At 34.5% G+C, this 19,601-nt stretch overlaps 2 protein-coding genes across 2 annotated transcripts; one reads left to right on the top strand and one right to left on the bottom strand.

Annotated features, from left to right (window-relative positions):
* Positions 1 to 212: 212 nt before the first annotated feature.
* On the top strand, positions 213 to 8,346 carry LOC144572206 (protein sym-1-like). Its single transcript, XM_078321670.1, has 11 exons — positions 213 to 515; positions 2,983 to 3,409; positions 3,721 to 3,808; positions 4,200 to 4,294; positions 4,487 to 4,559; positions 5,866 to 5,958; positions 6,053 to 6,139; positions 6,485 to 6,565; positions 6,742 to 7,619; positions 7,707 to 8,002; positions 8,113 to 8,346. The coding sequence occupies exons 2-8, from the start codon at positions 3,036 to 3,038 to the stop codon at positions 6,563 to 6,565; spliced, it is 891 nt and encodes a 296-aa protein (XP_078177796.1). The 5' UTR covers positions 213 to 515; positions 2,983 to 3,035; the 3' UTR covers positions 6,742 to 7,619; positions 7,707 to 8,002; positions 8,113 to 8,346.
* A 3,596-nt stretch (positions 8,347 to 11,942) lies between these two features.
* CPD (Cytochrome P450 superfamily protein) lies at positions 11,943 to 14,492 on the bottom strand. The gene is made up of 3 exons (XM_078321664.1): positions 12,902 to 14,492; positions 12,674 to 12,752; positions 11,943 to 12,546 (listed from the first exon to the last, which is right to left on the bottom strand). Exons 1-3 carry the CDS (start codon positions 14,093 to 14,095, stop codon positions 12,194 to 12,196), a joined length of 1,626 nt encoding a protein of 541 aa, XP_078177790.1. The 5' UTR covers positions 14,096 to 14,492; the 3' UTR covers positions 11,943 to 12,193.
* Positions 14,493 to 19,601: the final 5,109 nt, after the last annotated feature.

The raw sequence follows: 19,601 nt of genomic DNA, 5'->3' as shown, positions 1-19,601 counted from the left end.
AACAAAAATAATAATGTTCGTAATAAAATTATGAACAACACATAAATTATTATTAAAAGATAACGTTCAAAATACACATTATTCAAAGACTGTACCCGAAATATCTATGAGTAGATAGGTATCCGGATCTGAATCAGATCTGAAACAAATAAGTGCACTTTTAGGATGATATGAGTCCAAATATAATATAATAGTATCCGACCGACCCGACTCGATAGCACCTCTGCCCTCCGCCATTGCCTCTTCTTCTCTCTTCAATCATTTTGCCTTCAACCCCACGCCTCCACCTTCACCTGACCTAAACCCTTGGCCTCCGCCTTCAACTAACCTCTCCTCTGTCTCTTCCTCTTCTCTCCCGTCAATGTCTCATCTGCTTGTCATTGTCTTCTCTCCGCAAACCCTTCGCCTTTCTTAAACCTCCGGCTTCATCCTCTTCTCCGTCTCTTCCTGTTCTCTTCTATCGCCCAACCTTCTCTCCTCCGGCAATAAGATTTTTCAACCACAGCCAGGCCAAGGTAACATTTAAAAATGATTTTATTTACGTTTTTCGCTGCTCTGGATTTCTTCTCTGGCAATGTTTCTAAAACAATAGTTGATTTCACATTGGGTAGATTTTGGGATTTAGGGTTTCAAGTTGTTTCAAGTTTTTAGCTGTACGATTTTGACAAGAGAGAGCCAATTTTCGATTTTAAGGTTTAGGGTTTTGCAAAATTGGAGCTTTAGGCAACTTGATGTTTTGTCTGATTGTTGATTCGAACTTTAAGCTTGCTTAATAGGTAGATGATAATTGAGAGATTCAATTCATTAATTTATGTCTCTGTCTCCGTTATTGCATTTGAACCCCATATTTATTTTTTTATTTTAACGAAATGTAAAACACAATTTTCTTCATATGATTTTAATAATTCAGAAGTTTAAGACTTTGTTTCAATTGATTTACAAGGGTAATTAGTTAAATCTTTTAAGACAAAAAAATTGCCACTGATAAATCTACCAGCAAAGGCAGAGGCTCTATGCCAAATAGCAAAATTTTGAGTAATAGTTAACATTAAAGAGTGATTGAGTTGTTTGTGTATATTTTCAATAGTTAACAGTAAATTCGATTTCTAGGTTTGTTCAGAAAATGAATTTCTAGGTTTGTGACAAAATTGGGTCATCGTTTTCTCAACTGTTGTTGGGTTCGAATAGAAATGGAAAATTGCAAACTGGTATATTACCACACCTGATTCATCAATAAATTAGGCACAATTGCATGAAAGAAAGTAAGTGATCAGAGAATATTGTCACTTATGGTAATTGCCACTTACTTTCTTGCCTACACATCATATGGTTTTCTCTTATTTGTGTTAACCTTTACTGGTAATTGCCACACATGTTCTAATTAAACTGTGTTTTGTTATTATTTGAACAATTTTTCTTCTTACACTATATTGTAAATCAATCTGTAGCACTAATTAAGTCGGTACCAGTAATTGTTTACATACTGATACTTTCATGTTCGTTTTTTTTTTTTGTTCTTTGTAGTTTCAAAATTGATATTGCTTTGTAAATGCACATAAGGATGACATTCAGAAAAGGAACTTGAACATTTTCTTGATCATTAGCAGAAATTGAGATATTATTCTTCTCTTTCCTCTCTTCTCAATAGTGTCTTTTTTAAGATTCTCTTCTCAACAGTGTTACAAACTGTGAATGTGAACTCTTTTTTGTTAGCTGCCATAGGCTACAATGTTAATTGGTATGTTGATTTCATGCTCTATAAAAATTCCCTTATTACTTTATATCAAGGTTCTAAATAGCGTTTATCGCGTTATAGCGGGAAGCTTGCAAAAAAAGCTATAGCGAAAGCTATGCTAAATAGCGTTTTTTTATTTTTATAAAAATTATATCATATATTTGTACTAAATATCAATATTATCTAAGTCTCATAGAACAATAAATAACATCAAATTGATTAAAAAAATATAATATTCATATTGAATCAATACAAAGTCCAAATTGAGACTCAAAATATCCATAGTAATACTAATATCATAAACTATTGATCTTTTTCTATTCAAAATATATTCACCATCATGACGTAATCTATCTTTTTTCTATTTAAATTTCAAAATAGTTTAGACATCATGACATAATTAACTATCTTATAATCTATCCAAAATATTAAAACTACTATATAGTAAGTATCATTTTGTTACTTCAAAAAATATCTTAATATATTCAATCTGAGCCTTTATATAAAACCCATATAAATTGAAAAGAAAAAAAAAAAAAGCTCATGTTGCATAGCGCGTTGTAGCTTCCTTATTTGATTTCGTTTAATAGATCTCTCATTTAATGATTAATAGTTAAATATAAAACTTAGTACGTCAATTGCAAAAAAAAAATTACGGTTAAAATCCAATCTGAGCCTTTATGTAAAGTCCATATAAATTGAAAAAAAAGAAAAAAAAAAATAGCTCATGTTGCATAGCGCACGCTATTTGCACTACACGCTAGGCGCTATAACGGACAGCTATTACCGCTACAGCGTCCGTAGTTCAAATAGCGCATTTGATACCATAGCTTAGCGTATAGGGTCCAAAAAAACTATAGCGTGCTATTTAGAACACTGCTTTATATTAATAGATCTTACCTAACTTAGTACCAGTAGCTCTACATGCATTGGCATATCTCCATTTTTGGTTGTGTTGTTGTTTTGCAGTTTCAATATTTCCTCCAATGCATGACAATTGAGTTACATTCTGATAAGAAGCTTTTATCGGTTCTTCTATCAGTTTCAATATTTATCTTCTTAGTTTTTGGTTGTGTTTCATTCTGAGTGATATTCAATACTTGTTTAATATTAAGTTAGACGATAAAAACAAATTTATAAGCTAATATTTGAATCGAATTAAATAAACGAGACATCTAAACCGTTCTATAAAAAAAAGTTTGATTCGGGTAAAAACAAACTGAACCATCCCATCTCTTTTTGGGAAGGCCTAAACCCTCAGAAAAACCCTATCAACGCATTGGATAGGGGCATCGCTGTCATGGCGTCAATCCTCAGCAAGCTTCCGCTTCCTGTGACAGCCATGGAGTCCCTCCGATTTCCTCCAAAGACAACCCAATTCCGCACAAGTTCCTTCCGACTCCGACCCGCTCTCATGCGAAAATGCCTTCCTCAAATGCAACTTCCAGCTTCTTCACGCTACAACTTCTCCAACACCTCTTTGAGCTCTGGATCCGATAACTGGGGTCCGAGAAATTTGAATCACTTTCAGTTTGGAGCTCTATCTGATGGTGCTTCTGGAGGAGGTGGAAGCGGCACTGGTGGAGGAGGCAGTGGCGGCAACGGTGGTGGAGGTGGAAGTGGAAGTGGAAGTGGAGGTGAAGAGAGTGGGAACGATGAATCAGTTTTCTCCTGGTAATCATTTTTCCCTATTATTTTTTTTTCTCTCTTTCTGTCAGTCCTTACACGACTCCCAATTTATGCCTTTCACTTTTCCAGAAATTCGAATTGAAATCAGTAAACTTTTAAAAATGATGTCAACAAATGTAGGAAAAGTTTATTTCTTTCCATTTTTCTTTTACCTCTTTTACATTTTAATATTTCCACTTGGATGCATAGTTGTTAGTCGATACTTTCATTTTACTGTCAATTTAGAACAAGTACTAACAGATTGATAATGTATATTTTGTACAGGTATAACAGATTGATAATGTATATTTGTACAGGTATCTGTCGGCTCTGGATAAATATCCAATAATCACAAAAGCCATAACATCTGCCATTCTAACTCTTATTGGAGACCTAATATGCCAGGTGCATTTTTTTTTCACTATCTATTTGACACTTTATTATCCCGACGCATGCCTGAAATTGGTAGATTTTGCCATATGCTGATGGGAAGTTGGATGTCTGATAGTTAGTTCAGTGACTGTAATTGCAATTCTTATAGTCAAATAGTATCACAAATTTATATCAATGCTTCTTTCTTGGCACACGTGTTATATGAGATGAGTAGTGTTCGAATTTAGTGTACTCTTTACATTATGCTAGATAAGCACAAATCTTAGAAGAGTAGTTTTTTTATTATTTTTTTATTTTTTAAATAATACAAAGATAAACTTACTCAGTTAATATTTTAGCTATGCATTTAACTAGTTGATCAGAAGATAATTAATTAATTGAATGTTGTTTGTGATTTGGGCAGTTTGTGATCGACAAGGTGACAAAGCTAGATTTGAAGCGTACTTTTGTGTTTACTTTCTTGGGACTTGCACTTGTTGGCCCAACGCTACATGTTTGGTAATTACTATACATTTTTCTTCTTTTTTACATGCGCACACACAACCATTCTATCCTGTGAATTTGATTGTATAAAACAAAATATTCATTTCATTAAGGATTGATAACTAAGGATGACAATGCCAGATTTTGCCTGCAGCCTTTGTTTTTGTTATATGTTGTATTTTATCTAATGTAATACTTTATATTTAGGTACTTGTTTTTGAGTAAGCTAGTTACAATGCAAGGTGCATCTGGTGCTGTTGTTCGCCTTTGTCTTGATCAGGTATCAAATTTGAAATATCTGTTATTTTTTTGGGAAAATTTCTAGTGTGCCCATTCAAATTTTTGAAATAGCCAATTTCCCCATCAAAGCATCAAAATATCCAATATCCCCATTCAAATTAGACATTCTTTCCTTTATACCCATTTAACTACTTAACATTTTATTTGATTATTTTAAAAATATTATTGACCAATATACCCTCTAATTTTAACTAGTCCTCTTCTCCTTCCTCCTTGAAATCCATCTCTCATCCTCGCCATCTCATACTCTGTCTCACTTGTAAAATTTTTTTTACAGCGTAGTTTCTATATGTAGTGAATTGAAAACAAAGATTACATCAATCAATTACCGAACCAAATGAATTTAATATTTGTGCAATGGATGAACTACCTTGCTGTTAAAAGAGACGTTCTTTTTCAAACAAAAACGATAAAACTTACAAACAAGCCCAGCAACATGATTTTGATTCCATGGAAGAAGTATTTCCTAATTCATATAAGTTCAAATTAGAAAAGAATTACGAAAGATGCCAAGAGCTTGAATCTGCTTCCATTGACGGAGTTGAAATTCAAAACAATGATGAGGACGCGTGCAGTTGAATCAGATGAGATATCTTCAAAAAAAAAATAATGAGGCGGTCTTTGACGTCTGTTACAATTTATCACAATTCAATTACACTTAATTTGTCAGATCAATCGTACAAGAGGAGATGGCCTTTTGCTGTATTTTCTCAATTTGGGGCTTATTTATGTAATTGGTTCTCAGATCCTTCTTTAGGACTTCTATTAACTTTTTTGTCCTTGAAAAATATGCACTCTATTGTATTTATAAATCTCCAATAATGGCTATAAACTTCGTATACTGAAATTGTAAGTCTTAATTTTACTTTTTTTTCATTATTGGGTATAATGTCGAATTGAAGTATCATTTTAGCTGAGAGAACATTGTGTCTTTTATCCAACTGAACCGTACAAGTTACAACTGAGTGTCGCTATGAAAATCAGTACAGAGATGGTGAGAAGGAGATAGATGGATTCTAGGCAGGAAGGAGAAAGAGGAAATGGTTTAAAGTCAGGGTATAATGGTCAATTTAAGTTATAAAATAATAAAATAAAATATTAAATAGTTAAAAGGGGGTAGAAGAAATAATGTTAAATTTGTATGGGGATATGGGATATTATGGTATTTTGATGGGGAAATTGGCTATTTCAAAAATTTAGATGGGCACACTGGAAATTTTCCCTATTTTTTAAATGTGTTTGGTATGCTGTGTGCATGCAATTTAACTCAATTTTATTGGGTGCAGTTCTTATTCTCCCCTGTATTCATAGGAGTTTTCATGGGTTTACTCGTTACCTTAGAAGGGAAGCCTTCTCTTGTCATGCCAAAGCTTAAACAGGTGATGCCCATCTTCTCCCTTTTCTTTTCTTTTTTGTGAAAAGGAATTGTTTTTATGCTTTTAATTTATTGAATTATCTGTCATACTATTCCAGGAATGGTTTCCATCAGTTATTGCGAATTGGCAGCTGTGGGTTCCCTTTCAGTTTCTTAACTTTTACTTTGTCCCACAGAAATTTCAGGTACCATTTATTCAATTGTTCAATGAGAAAAACAATGTGACTACAAATCAATACTGTACTGTATACCAATAACTATATGATTAAAATGAAATGGGTTGTGCTGCTATACTGCATAGGTCAAGTCCGATAATGCTGTGTAGAAAATGCCAGTTGGTAACAGTTGGTGCAGTTAATTATTTTCGCAGGATATACATTTCATTTATTTTATTGTTTTATTGTTTTATATAGCCAAATTAAGAATACTTGGGTTATTCTTCAGATTCTTTAGTATCTTTGGGTTGATAAAAGCAGTATGAGAACATTTACCATTATATCTTGAAACTATACGCTTACATTTATTGCCAGGTACTTGCAGCTAACTTTGTTGCACTTGCTTGGAATGTGATACTGTCATTTAAAGCCCACAAAGAAGTAATTATAAAATAGGTATAGATTGCTGCTCCTCAAAACTCGTTATATATGATATTTTATGGGGGTATATCTCCATTTTCTTGTTGTAAAAGCACCTCATCAGATGCGTAATATTGTTTCCCTTCTAGTGTGGTTGTGTAGCATTTTGGGATTAACATTCTCCATATAACTAAATTGTAATTTTCTTGTAGAACTGAAATTGAATCAGTCATGGCTAGGGGCAACTATTGACCACATTTGCTTGTGCTGCAAGGGTAGTAAATTATCACCTCTGTAGGTTATGCATATCTGTACCAATTTTGGCTAGTGTTGTACTGGTACAGTGTGTAATATCTTGCTAGAGAATACTGTAATTTTCTTCTTTGTGGTAATGTAATTTTCATGTATATTTTTAATCTGATTGTACGTTTATGTAATCCCTTCTTTTATGTGGGTTTGTTTGCTAGAGAATACTGTAATTTTCTTCTTTGTGGTAATGTAATTTTCATGTATATTTTTAATTTGATTGTACGATTTACATTCCAATACTGTAATCCCTTCTTTTAATCTCTGTCATGTTACTTTTGTATATCCATACGCAGAGATTATATTCTTGATGAAGATGACACTCATTCCTAAGGTATGTACTATGGATTTGTTTGCTGGAATAAGTTAATTATAATCTTTTTGGCCCAGTGATCCTGTAGTAACATGACAGAGATTATTTTCTCGGTTGTGTAATTGGAATGTAAATCGTACATATACCGAGTTAGAATGGAATTTAACAATCTAGAAAAAGTAGCAATACATGCAATTCTTACTTGGTTTTATGCAATATAAAAGTTTTCTCAGATAGAACATGCCCAAGTATGCCCAAACCAACTTAAAATATGCAAGGACTACTTTTCGTCAGAAGTACAACTTCACATGATTGCATGGGGGTCTAATGATGCATGTTTGCGGAAGGCATCATTTTTTTTTTGTCCTAACTAATTATTGGAAGCAGGTTAACAAGGAGATAGTGAAGATCCTGAGAATGAATGCTCCTGCTGGACAGATGCAGCTAAAGGGTTTGATAGAGTCTTATGTTGTAAGCATAATATAGCTCCTCATTCATTCATGGATTCTATATCTCAATTCTATTATATATGTTATTCTTATATGTTTCTTCTTGAAGGAAAAAACTGGAAGTTAGAAGGGTGCTGCAATCTTGCAAGAGTGGGAGGCATACTATTCTGGCAGTTAGTGCCACCAAGTGAAAAAGATACACCAGAAGCTTGTGCCAAGTTTGAGAAAGTAAAGAGCAAGCAACTACAGTCTGCCTGAATCCATTCGAGCAAATTCAATTTTGCATAACTGGACTTTGCTTGAAGAGTCTGTGATAGGAAATAACACATCTAAAACCTGAAAGGGAGGGATCTGCTGATCTTGTTGGCTTGAATGTTAGTCATCTATCTGATATATCTCAAGCATGTGAGTTTAGTCCCAACGTCTTGTGTATTTGTTTCACTTGATACTTTCCATAAATACAGTTTCATGTATAGCTCTCTTTTTTTGCATGAACTGCAAATCTCAATATTCAGCTATAAAGAAAGTAGCTTGATTTAGTAGAGGACTGCGTGAAAAATTCTTTCAAATCAAATGTGTTGTATAAAACTATGTAAATTTTTAATCTGATAAATTTAGCAATACTTGTGTACTTGTCAAGAACTTGCTTATTAGGAATTCCTGTTCAAATCATAAAGATAACAACGCCTCCTTGTCAGAAAGAGATGAGGTGACATAGATTTATCCTATGGGCAGTACAATTTTATATTGCTTCTAAATTTGTTCACTACGGGAACTTCATAATTCCAGGATGTACTTCTTTTTTGTTAGCAATTTAAATTGATTTTGTTAACTTAAATTGACCGTTCATTATTGCGTTTAGATTTAAGATCCACTATTTCAAGACTTTGCTAACCTGTTGTACGCATTACTCTTTAGGTGTGTGTTTTCTTCTTAATTCATTGTAGTACTGGATGGCTTCTGGTTCTAGGCTCCATTCTAATGAAGTTGTACTATGCTCAATCATGTATTGGCCTTCTATCGTTTTGTTGTTTTTTTCATTTTGAGCATTAGAACCTTAAGATAAGTGCCAACAAATAAAACAGTTGAACTCTCTCGTAATTGCACTGTTCTAGCTAATTCTGTGAGAACTCTTTTTGCCTATTCCGGATTTTTTAATATAACAGTTAGTGAGCCATCTGCTCACCAACCTTAGATAGTATTGGGATGTACATTGATATATTTCTTTTTTTATCAGTACCATTAGTACAAATTTAATGTTTTTATTAACTTCTTTAAGTTCAATGAAACTTGTATAAGAATCCAGTATTGACTAATACATAATTATGCAAACAATTCTTATTAATCATATTTAAATAAAATGATTAAAACAAACTTTCAATCTCCACGGCAACGCGTGAGCACTTAACTAGTCCATCTATAACTAACCTAATCCTATTGAAAGGGCACGACCCTAACAGACCTATATCCTATTAAAAAGGCAAAATCCATCTCCGTAGAGAGGAAAACAAACAGAATTATATAAAAGAAAAGTTAGCAAAAAAAAGAGAAAGGAAAACAGAATATTAAATAAAAGAGAAATTTTGTAATATCTCCGATTGGAATTTTGATCCTACGTCGCGGTTGATTCTTGTATAATTGATTTCTATCAAACTTCAGTTTTGGAAACATCTTGCTATCAGGTAATCGGACTTCTCTATAACTGTGTTTTCATTTTATATGGTTGATTTGAATATTGGTATTACATATTGAATTATGATAGCATATTTAACGGGATAGCGGGTCTGAGATTGGAATTTGATATGTAATTGTAGTCTCTCACTGTTGGATGGATTTTCCAGTGAGTTGGCGGCCTTCCAATGTTGGATGGATTTCCCATTGGATTTGCGGATTAAAGGAATTGTGTTATGAGAATGTGGGAATCGCCTGTGACAGGGATTACACATGTGTGAATATGATGTGACTGGTTTTATGGATAACCTAGACCGACGTGCTATTGTTGGTTAAATATGCGTGCATAATTAGATGTGTATTTGTGTGGATTAATCCGGCCTATTTGATTGATTGTTAAATTAAGCCAATTGTAGAGAAGCGCGTCGTTAAATAACCGGTTACTGAGCTTTGTAGCTGACTCCGTTTTGCTATTTTGTTTTCCTTTTTGTTGGTGACGTAGGTTGACGGGCCAAGGAAAAGTGTGATGATGCTTATATAATCACGCTCCAGATTGTAAAAATCTGGGGTGTGACAAGTAGTCCTTTATATATGTATAAATTTATGTTATTTGATGCAAGGAGTAAGAAAAGATAACTGAGCAGTTTTCAGAAATATGTTTGTGTTTACCAGCATTTGTTTCCAGAAATTCTGTTTCTCTCTTCTATTATTGCAATACAGAGGGTCTAGTTCTGATTTCATGCCAGCAAAGGCTTCAACATACAGCCAAGTATCCAACAATATATATGTTTAAAGTGAAATATGTAATATTTGTGGATGGTTAGTTAATTGTTGTTAATAATAAGCAGGTGCACAATTTGAGTGGATGGTAGCTGGCCGGACAGTTTGGGCACTTAACATTTGATATGAGCACATGAGAAGTGAAGGTTCAAGTACAAGATGAGCTGCAGTACGTACCTGGGCAATATTCTTTGTACAAGGCCTCTTCCAAAGTGGTTGAAGGCTAGTGTGACCTGCATGTACTGGGGTCATCCGAGTAGGAATCACTGTTTCCAAAGAGCATAACCTGGACAATTGATTAACATTTGATCAATGTACTTGTACTTTCAAAATGGTAAGATATAAAAACCATAATATATATTTATATTATAATAAATTTATGTAGATCTAGTACTGTTATACTTTATTACAATTTTTTAGGACTCACATCATTAATTATGACGGGTGTACTGACCGTTGAAGATGGTGATGGCAGTTGAGTGTTGATCAGAACAGTTAGACATGGACACATGGTCTATCCATACATTGTTTGATCCATAGATTGAGATCCCATCCCCATCGCTTTCAGTCCTCAGCCCATAGTGATCTGTCGAGTCCCTTACCATACCCCCCGCAGCTGGCTTGATATATATATATATATCATGTATATGAAGATTGTGAATGACCTGAGCACCAAAGGCAATGTGGATATTTGCACCACGGCCGTCTAGGGTCTTGTTGCTGGAAATCATGAGCTCTTGAGAGAGCATGCATGATGATCATATCATTGGCAAATGAGATCCAAAGAGGCTCCTTCTGGATGACTCCCCGACGGTTGTTCTTTTGTCGTAGGGTCCTCCTAGTGTTGTTTGACTCTAAGAACATCTCCTCTTTATCTTCTTTTAGTATCCTACGTGTTGTGTACTTTTGCATTAGTAGCACACATACAGGAGATTACCTTCTCAATTACTTGTCAATGTATAGTTGCCGATGGTCAACGGTAGTTATTAATCCAATATACACAATTTCATAGAACAATATATATATAAGCTTTGCATCAATCTATCTGTCACTAACATTGATTTGTTTTGCACAACATTGAATTTCAAACTGGTTGGTCAGCTTAATTTATTTTGATATTTAACTGTAAATAATTAGTTTGTCTTGGAAAATTTATTACTCGCAAGGAAAAAGAGGGCTTGCCTGTGGACTGCTTTGTTGAAGCTGTTAGTGGTAGCTACAGGGTTTGGATTGGACGCAGCCTTGGCCGTAGCTTCGGCCATAAGAGCCTGATTGCTCCAGTAGGGGTCGACTTCAGCATTGTCTGTTGTTACGAATATAGTCGATGCTGCAAAGATGGCTAAGAGGAAGAAGAATGTAGCGGCTTTGGAACTGTTTAGGCCCTCCATTTAATTAGCCCCTGTTGTTGTAATATGCTACCTTCTTACACTTCTGGAGGGCCTATTTGGTTTCTGTTGATATCAAAGACAGGTGACTGTTATATAGGTGGTGTGGGTTCTCTATTTTTGGTAGAGGTTGGAGTTTGGGAGGATGAGCCAGGAGATCATGTTAGCCATGGTCAATTGCATGCCTATCTTTAATTAATTATTGAGAGAATTGTGGCTGAGGTTAAAATTAAAACTCTTTGGTACGTAGTTGTTCTTGGTGCATATATAGGACTAGGAGAGTAAAATAACAATAACAATAACAATAAAGCTAGCTAATGCAAAAGAAGGGAGTCCTTCATTTTCATTTTCAACCCAGAGAGTAAGGCCCAATACGTAGTATTGGTAAGAGATTAATTGAGGCCCAATATATTCTCAATTGAGGCCCGTAGGCAAATTGTTCAAGGAATTAATTGAGATAAGAATCAGAAATGATAATTGAGTACTGCTACTGCTACGTAAAATAGATGGAGCAATCAATCTTTCACTGATTCATTTTCATTTGCAACATGCACATCTATTCAGAACATAATGCAATGACTAATGACTTACTTACTGCTAGATAAAAAAAATAAAAATAAAAATAAAAATAAAAAAAATTAATCTTTTTTGTTGGAACTAGGAAGAAATAATATAAGGATATATCTATAACACAAATCACATAAATTATACAACTTTGCCCATATAAGGATACATTGAAATCTTATTTAGAAGAGAGAGCTTAATTAGTGGGAGTGGGAGTGCGAGCACGGACGAAGATGGGGTAGCCCTTGGAGGTTCTGGTGGTGGGGAAAAATACCAATCTATCCTCTTCTGCTGCTTCCCAGCTGAAGCGGGTGACGAGGTGGTGCAGGAAAACAGAGATGACAACCCGGGCAAGCTCAAAACCTGGGCAGAGTCGGGCACCTCCTCCAAAGGGAGTGAAGACCCCAGCTGATATGACTTGCTGATGGAAAGTGTCAGTGCTTTGCCACCTCCAAGGATCAAACACTGCTGCACTCTTGAAGTACTCTTCATCCATGTGAACTGCTCTGAATGATGCAAATATCTTGCAACCTTTTGGAATTGTGTACCCTGGTATGGAATATTGGTATTGTTATATATATATATATATATATATATTGGAATGTATGTATGTATGTATGGACTCATAGATAGATAGCAAGAATGAATGAATTAATGAATGAATGCCCCCACTCACCTTTGTAGTCAATATCTGTCACTGCTCGCCTGAAAACCCCACTTACTATATTTGCCACACGTAGCGTCTCACTGATCACCTGCAAATATGTAATTCACAACAGATTGATTGATTGATTGATTGATTGATTGATTGATTGATCCATCTTGTGGTGGTGACAGTGAACAGTGAACAGTGAACATTGGGTGAAAGGCTTAAAGAAAGAAAAGACTTAATTAATTATATTACACATTGGGTGAAAGGCATGGACTTGTGGTCAGTCCAATCCAGGGCCTTGGAATCATGTCCTTTGATTGCCCTGATATTGTCATGCTCATCTCTGAGAAGGGCTAAAGCAGAAGGGTTGTCAGTCAAGAATTTGACAGCAAGGGTGATGCTGGTGGAGGTGGTCTCATAACCGGCGATGAGCAGCGCAAGAAGGAAGTCAACCATCTCCTCCTCAGAGAGAACACTAGATTCCCCTTCCCCATCGAGATCAAGCAGAGTATCAACCATGTCCCTTTCCCTTTCCCTTTCCCTTTCCCTTCCCATTTCCTTCTCCCTTATCCTAACTGATCTCTCTTCCATCTTCTCTCTTATCACTTGCCTCAATGCTTCCGCCACCTTCTTCCTAGCCTTGATGGCACGGCCGTATGCAGTGAAGGAGAAGGCAAGGAAGGAGGGGAGGGGGACAGAGAAGAAGGCGTCGATGAGGAGGACGTACTCACGGCGGAGGGCTTCGGTCCAGGGGCCAGGGTCGATGCTGAGGAGCTGCTTGACAGTGAGGTCAAAGGTGAGTTGCTTGGCCTGGTCAAGGAGGAGGATTCTTCTCCTTCTTCTTCTTTTTCTATTGCCATTGCCATTGGTACCAGTAGAGCAATCCCCCTCAGAATCAGAATCAGAATCAGAATCAGAATCAGAATCAGAATAATCCCCCCAAGCAGCCATAGTTCGGGTGACGAGGTGGTCTATGTGGGGTAGCAGCAGGTAGTGGCGTGTGAGGGTGAGGGTAAGGGAGTGAAGGCGTTTGTGGAGGGATCCAAGGGGCATGAGCAGCAATGAATGTTGGCCCAGCAGAGTGCATATAGATGCCGGGTAGCTACACTCGACCACAGAGCGACCCTCCCCACATAGCACCAGGCGGTTGAAGTCTGGGTCAGCTGAGAAGACAGTGCGCTCACCGAAGACGTGTGTGGTGAAGAGACGGCCATAGCGGCGCACACGCTCTGCAATGAATGGCTCAGGATTCTCCGTCTTGTAGGCTGCAATCAGCTTGAGAGTCTCCCCGATGAAGGGTAGACCCACAGTACCAGGGGGCAGCTTCTGACGACTGGACCTGGTCTGAATTGGCTTAATTGGCTTTGGCTGGAGGAAGAGGAAGAGGAAGAGAAAGAGAAAGAGGAAGAGGAAGGGAAGGAGGAAGAGAAGGAGGCTGAGACCCATTTTAAATTGGATTGGATTGGATTGATTTGCTTTCTCTGAATCAATTGGAATTGGAACTAGTATAAAAAGAGAAGAGAAGAAGATATGAAGGGAAGGGAAGGGACCCTTCTCCCCTTGTCCCCTGACCTCTCCGCTTGGGAAGCGAAGAAGAAGAACTGCTGGGGTAGAGGGTTGAGAAAAGAGAAAGAGAGATCCCAATTTAATCAAAATTAAAAACCTGCAATTAGTTTCAATTTGAAGGAGAGAAGGAAGGCAGGCAGGCAGGCAGGCGTCTCCGCGTCTGGTTGGGGAAGGGGAAGAACAACACAACCAACCAACCAACTCTGAGATGAGATGAGAGCTCTCTTTCTCTTTCTCTTTCTCTTTCTCTTTCTCACAGTTTGACGGTGGTTTTGGTTAAGTTCGAATAGAAAGAGAGATTTGGGAAGGAAGCTCGCAGCTCGCAGCAGCTAGCGCTTCCGTTAGGCTTCCTTTCCCGAATTTTTTATTAATATCCAAATTTTATATTAAATTTTTAAAAATATCCGAATAAGTTGGTTTTTTCGAAATCTACTCATTCCGGAAAAAAAAATTTCCGAACTAAACTCTAAATCCGGAAAAAAAAATTCCGGAAACTCGGTTCTAACTCCGGAAAAAAAAATTCCGAATTTAGGATTTTTTTTTTTTCAGTTTTTATTTATAATTTATTTATTTTTTGTATTGAAGTATTACAAATATTTAATATATTTTTTTAAAAATATATGGAATACTATATAATTTGATTTATTCGAAAGACTGCTACAAATAATCCGGATCAACATTTTTCATACCGGATTTTTTACGGCCGTAAAAAAAAATAATATAATATAATATATGTATATGTATATGTAATATAATATATGTATATGTATATGTATATATAATATAATATATGTATATATATGTATATATAATATAATATAGAGGTGGGTTACGGTGAGTTGCGAAGTAAAGTGACTATTTTACTTTACGCTCATATTTTGCGATTTTAAAGTTCAAAATGTCGATCCGAACCGTTCATCTTGTTCTCCATATTAAAATGTGCTTGGAGACCAAATTTTATATTTTTTGGAATCTTTTTACTATTTATTAAGTAATTTTGAAAGTCGCTGATCTGATGGTCCAGAAAATTTTACTGTTCACAGCAAAACAGCAATTTTCAAAAATGCTTAATAAATAGTAAAAAAATTCCAAAAAAATATAAAATTTGGTCTCCAAGCACATTTCAATATGGATTAAACATCTAGCGGTTCGGATCGGTCGTTTGGACTTTCAAAATAAAAATACGGCGTGAAGTAGAAACGCGTTTTACTTCGCAACTCACCGTAGCCCACCTCAAAAATTCAGTTTAAGTTTTCGTTCAACGGTAAGCATTCAACGATCGGTATTTTCAAAGTTTTCAAAGTCCAAACAGATCGTTGAATGCCTACCGTTGAACGAAAACTTAAAAATATATAAATTTTATAAAATTAAACATAATCAACAAGGGTATTCAACGATTTGTTTGGACTTTGAAAACTTTGAAAATACCGATCGTTGAATGCCTACCGTTGAACGAAAACTTAAACTGAATTTTTGAGGCACTAAACGAGGGTTCCAATACCTCATATTTTTTATACCTCATCATACCTCATATTTTATATCTTCATTTTCATATATATTATATTATATGAGGAGGGATCAAGTTACAACATTTTTTGAGTTACAACAAGTTACAACAAGCATTATTTATATTTTCAAAGTGCAAATCGTCGATCCAAACCATTAGATGTGATCTCTATAATAAAATGTGCTTGGAGACCAAATTTTATATTTTTTGGAATTTTTTTACTATTTATTAAGGTGGGTACAAAAACTAGTCAAATTCATACCATTGAATTTTGTACCCATCTTAATAAATAGTAAAAAAATTCCAAAAAATGTAAAATTTGGTCTCCAAGCACATTTTATTGTAGAGATCACATCTAACGGTTTGGATCGACGATTTGGACTTTGAAAATGTAAATAATGCTTGTTGTAACTTGTTGTAACTCAAAAAATGTTGTAACTTGATCCCTCCTCATATTATATATACATATGCATATATTATATTATATATACATATACATATGAAATATTATATATACCTATACATATACATATACATATACATATATTATATAATATTAATTTTTCTTACGGTCATAAAAAATCCGACATGAAAAATGTTGATCCGGATTATTTGTAGCAGTCTTTCGAATAAATCAAATTATATAGTATTCCATCTATTTTTTTAAAAATATATTAAATATTTGTAATACTTCAATACAAAAAATAAATAAATTATAAATAAAAAATGAAAAAAAAATTCCTAAAAAAAATCCTAAATCCAGAAAAATAAATAAATTATAAATAAAAAATGAAAAAAAAATTCCTAAAAAAAATCCTAAATCCGGAAAAAATTATTCCGGATTTAGCAAAAAAAAAAAAAAAATCCTAAATCCGGAAAAAATTATTCCGGATTTAGCAAAAAAAAAAAAAAAAATCCTAAATCCAGAAAAAAAATTTCCGGAGTTAGAACCGAGTTTCCGGAAAATTTTTTTCCGGATTTAGAGTTTAATTCCGGAAAAAAAATTTCCGGAATGGATAGATTTCGAAAAAACCAACCGATTCGGATATTTTTTTAAATTTAATATAAAATTTGGATATTAATAAAAAATTCGGCTTCCTTTCCTTTTCTATCTATCAGAATTAATTTATTAATTAATTAATTCATTCATTCATTGTTTCAGATTCAGTCATCCCTAATCCCTTACTTTATTAATAAATAGTAATAATAATATTATTATGTGAGTCAAATGAGTCAAGTGACAGACCATAAATAAATAAATTAATTAATTAATTAATAAATAAATAAGATTATAAGACCATTCATTCATTCCATTCCACATTCTCTCCTGACGTCACTCACTCATAAATTCAATCAATGGACACTTCCATTTACTGTGAGCACTGGAGACGATGACAATCAAAAGGAAACAGGAAACAGGAAACTGCCCCTTACCTTACCAGCATGACTGACTGGCATCAGGCAGGCTGCCCATTCTAATTAACCAGGCCACCCAATTAACCAACTCTAATTAATTAAGCTCACAATTTTCTTTATATATCAAATTCTTCCTTCATTCAAGTGAATAACCAAGGCTGTCTTCGCTGGTACTTGCACCAGTCTAATTAAAACTCTCCTGAAATATCCTTAAAACTCGGTAAATTAACAAAGTATGTAATTTTGGTGTTACATTCCAATTCCAATTCCAATTCTGATGGTTCATTATAAAAACCGTGAACAACTTGTATAAGGAATATTTGGTTTTTGGTCCTAAGAAAATAAGATAACAACATTATATTTATATACCTCTACCATGCTCAGGTTTATTTATGGCCACAGAGAATCTCCCACCAATAAGAGTGGAGGGAGGGGGTTTATGAATTCTGATTAAGATCAGAATCAATAAACAACAGACATTACACTTGATGTCAGAAGCTGATGCAAAAAGAAAATATATAGCTTCCGTGAAATGTGACCCGGTGAGTGAGCCCTGTATTCAACAACAACAACATTACACTTGATGCTTAATTAGGATGAAAAGAAATGGAAGAGATTTCTTCAACACCAGTCTCAAGTTTCTTAATTCTTTGGCCTTTCGACAGGTCATAAACCTGAACAAATTGCAATTCCTGTCAATTTCCTAATTAAATGGCTTGTCAGAATTCTTCTTTGAAAGTTGGTGTACAACAGTACAATACAACCCTCGAATCACCATCCTAAGATTAAGGGATCGATGCAATCAGTTACCGGCAAGGCAGGTTTTCCTTATTCAATAAGGCAATTTAGGCAAACTTGTTAAAAATAAAGAAATAAAACTGAAGCAAAAAAGTATTCTAATACCATCATGCATCTCATGTTGCATCCAAGGGACAGTGCTTGAAGATAACAATAACAGAAAGTACAGAAATCACACGACCCAAGCACCGGAGGTAGTCTCTCAATTTGCACAATTACTGAGTTTAAATTGAAAGCCAAAATTGTCCAATTTACTGAGTTTACAAGGTTAATTGAACAATTTATAACAGTGAGCAAATGTAGCTAACTTGCATGTCTTAATGCTTTGATGTCTAACTCGCGTCTTAAATAAATGTCATTAAAACATGAAGAAACTGTGATTATTTTCTGCTTGGTTTTCAAACTGTGATAAAAAAAAGAAAATACCCTGCATTGTACACAAATTACTCTCTGTCCTTGTTTAATGGAACTTTAGCAATTATTGTTTTTCGTTGCGTGTGACTGTGATATTGCTAGAGTTATGAAATATGGTTTTAAATCTGTAAAGAAATTAGAGATAGAAGGCCTAGTGGAGATACTGGAGTCTCAAAATCAGACACCCGAGTTAGACATCGAAAAATTAATTTTGTAGACACAGCATGACCTCATTTAAACAAATTAATTCAAATTTTTACGAGTTGAGAGGAAAAATAATCAATCAGACTGACCTAACCCCAACCCCAACCCCATTCGTGACATTGAACAATTGTAATCTTGTCCATATTTAATCTCTCTTCTACTTAATAAATTAATTAATATTCATCTATGTGAAATTGATAAGGTCATTCAAGTATGAATGATTTAAGATAACACTGTGAAAGTTACTCTTGATTAATATTCATCATATGCAGAATTGATTTAAAAATCTGATTATGAGAATTTTTAATTTGCTTTAAAGTTTAAGAGTTTGAAGTTGTTTTCCTGCACCTTAAATTTATTATCTTTTTCTTAGACTTAATTTTACCTATGTGCAGATTACATATAAAGAAATAAATCATCCCATTCACCATTCCATAAACAAATCATTCTTGACATAATTCATTAATTTAATAGACCGCAAATAGAAAAATAACATACTTAACAATCTTGCATAAAAGTAAAATAAACCTTTTTTAAATTTAACATGCTAACTTTATCTAAAAGTTATAATGAATAGTAATTTAACAAATTATAAATAAATACAATCTTTAATTTAAAGAGCGAACTGATTTCAAAAAGTAAGCATGTTAATTTTACAAGTATTTAAACATATATTTCAAACTCTTGGAGGTACAAGTATTTAAACATATATTTCAGAGGATAAGCACTCACATGTACTATGCATGGTGACAAATGAATTATTCGGGTTCAGTTCGGCAAGGTCAAAAATTCGTAATTCGGGAATAATTCGGGTATAATTTGGGTATAATTAGAGAATAATTCGGAATTATCCGGATTAGAGATTTCAGTCCTGCAAGAGAGAAAAATATATTCTGGAAAAAATTCATAAAATTTGAGAAAAGTTCATAAAATTCGCTAATTATTCGGGTTTAGTTCGGTCAAAGTTCAGTCAACCGAATAATTCGGCGTTCGGTTCGGCATCATCAAAAAATGAATTATTCAAGTATAATTCGGGTATAATACACG

The sequence above is a fragment of the Carex rostrata genome, chromosome 20, assembly GCF_964058835.1.
Source record: "Carex rostrata chromosome 20, lpCarRost1.2, whole genome shotgun sequence".
Classification (NCBI taxonomy): Eukaryota; Viridiplantae; Streptophyta; class Magnoliopsida; order Poales; family Cyperaceae; genus Carex; species Carex rostrata.
This window is presented reverse-complemented; position numbering and strand designations above follow the sequence as displayed.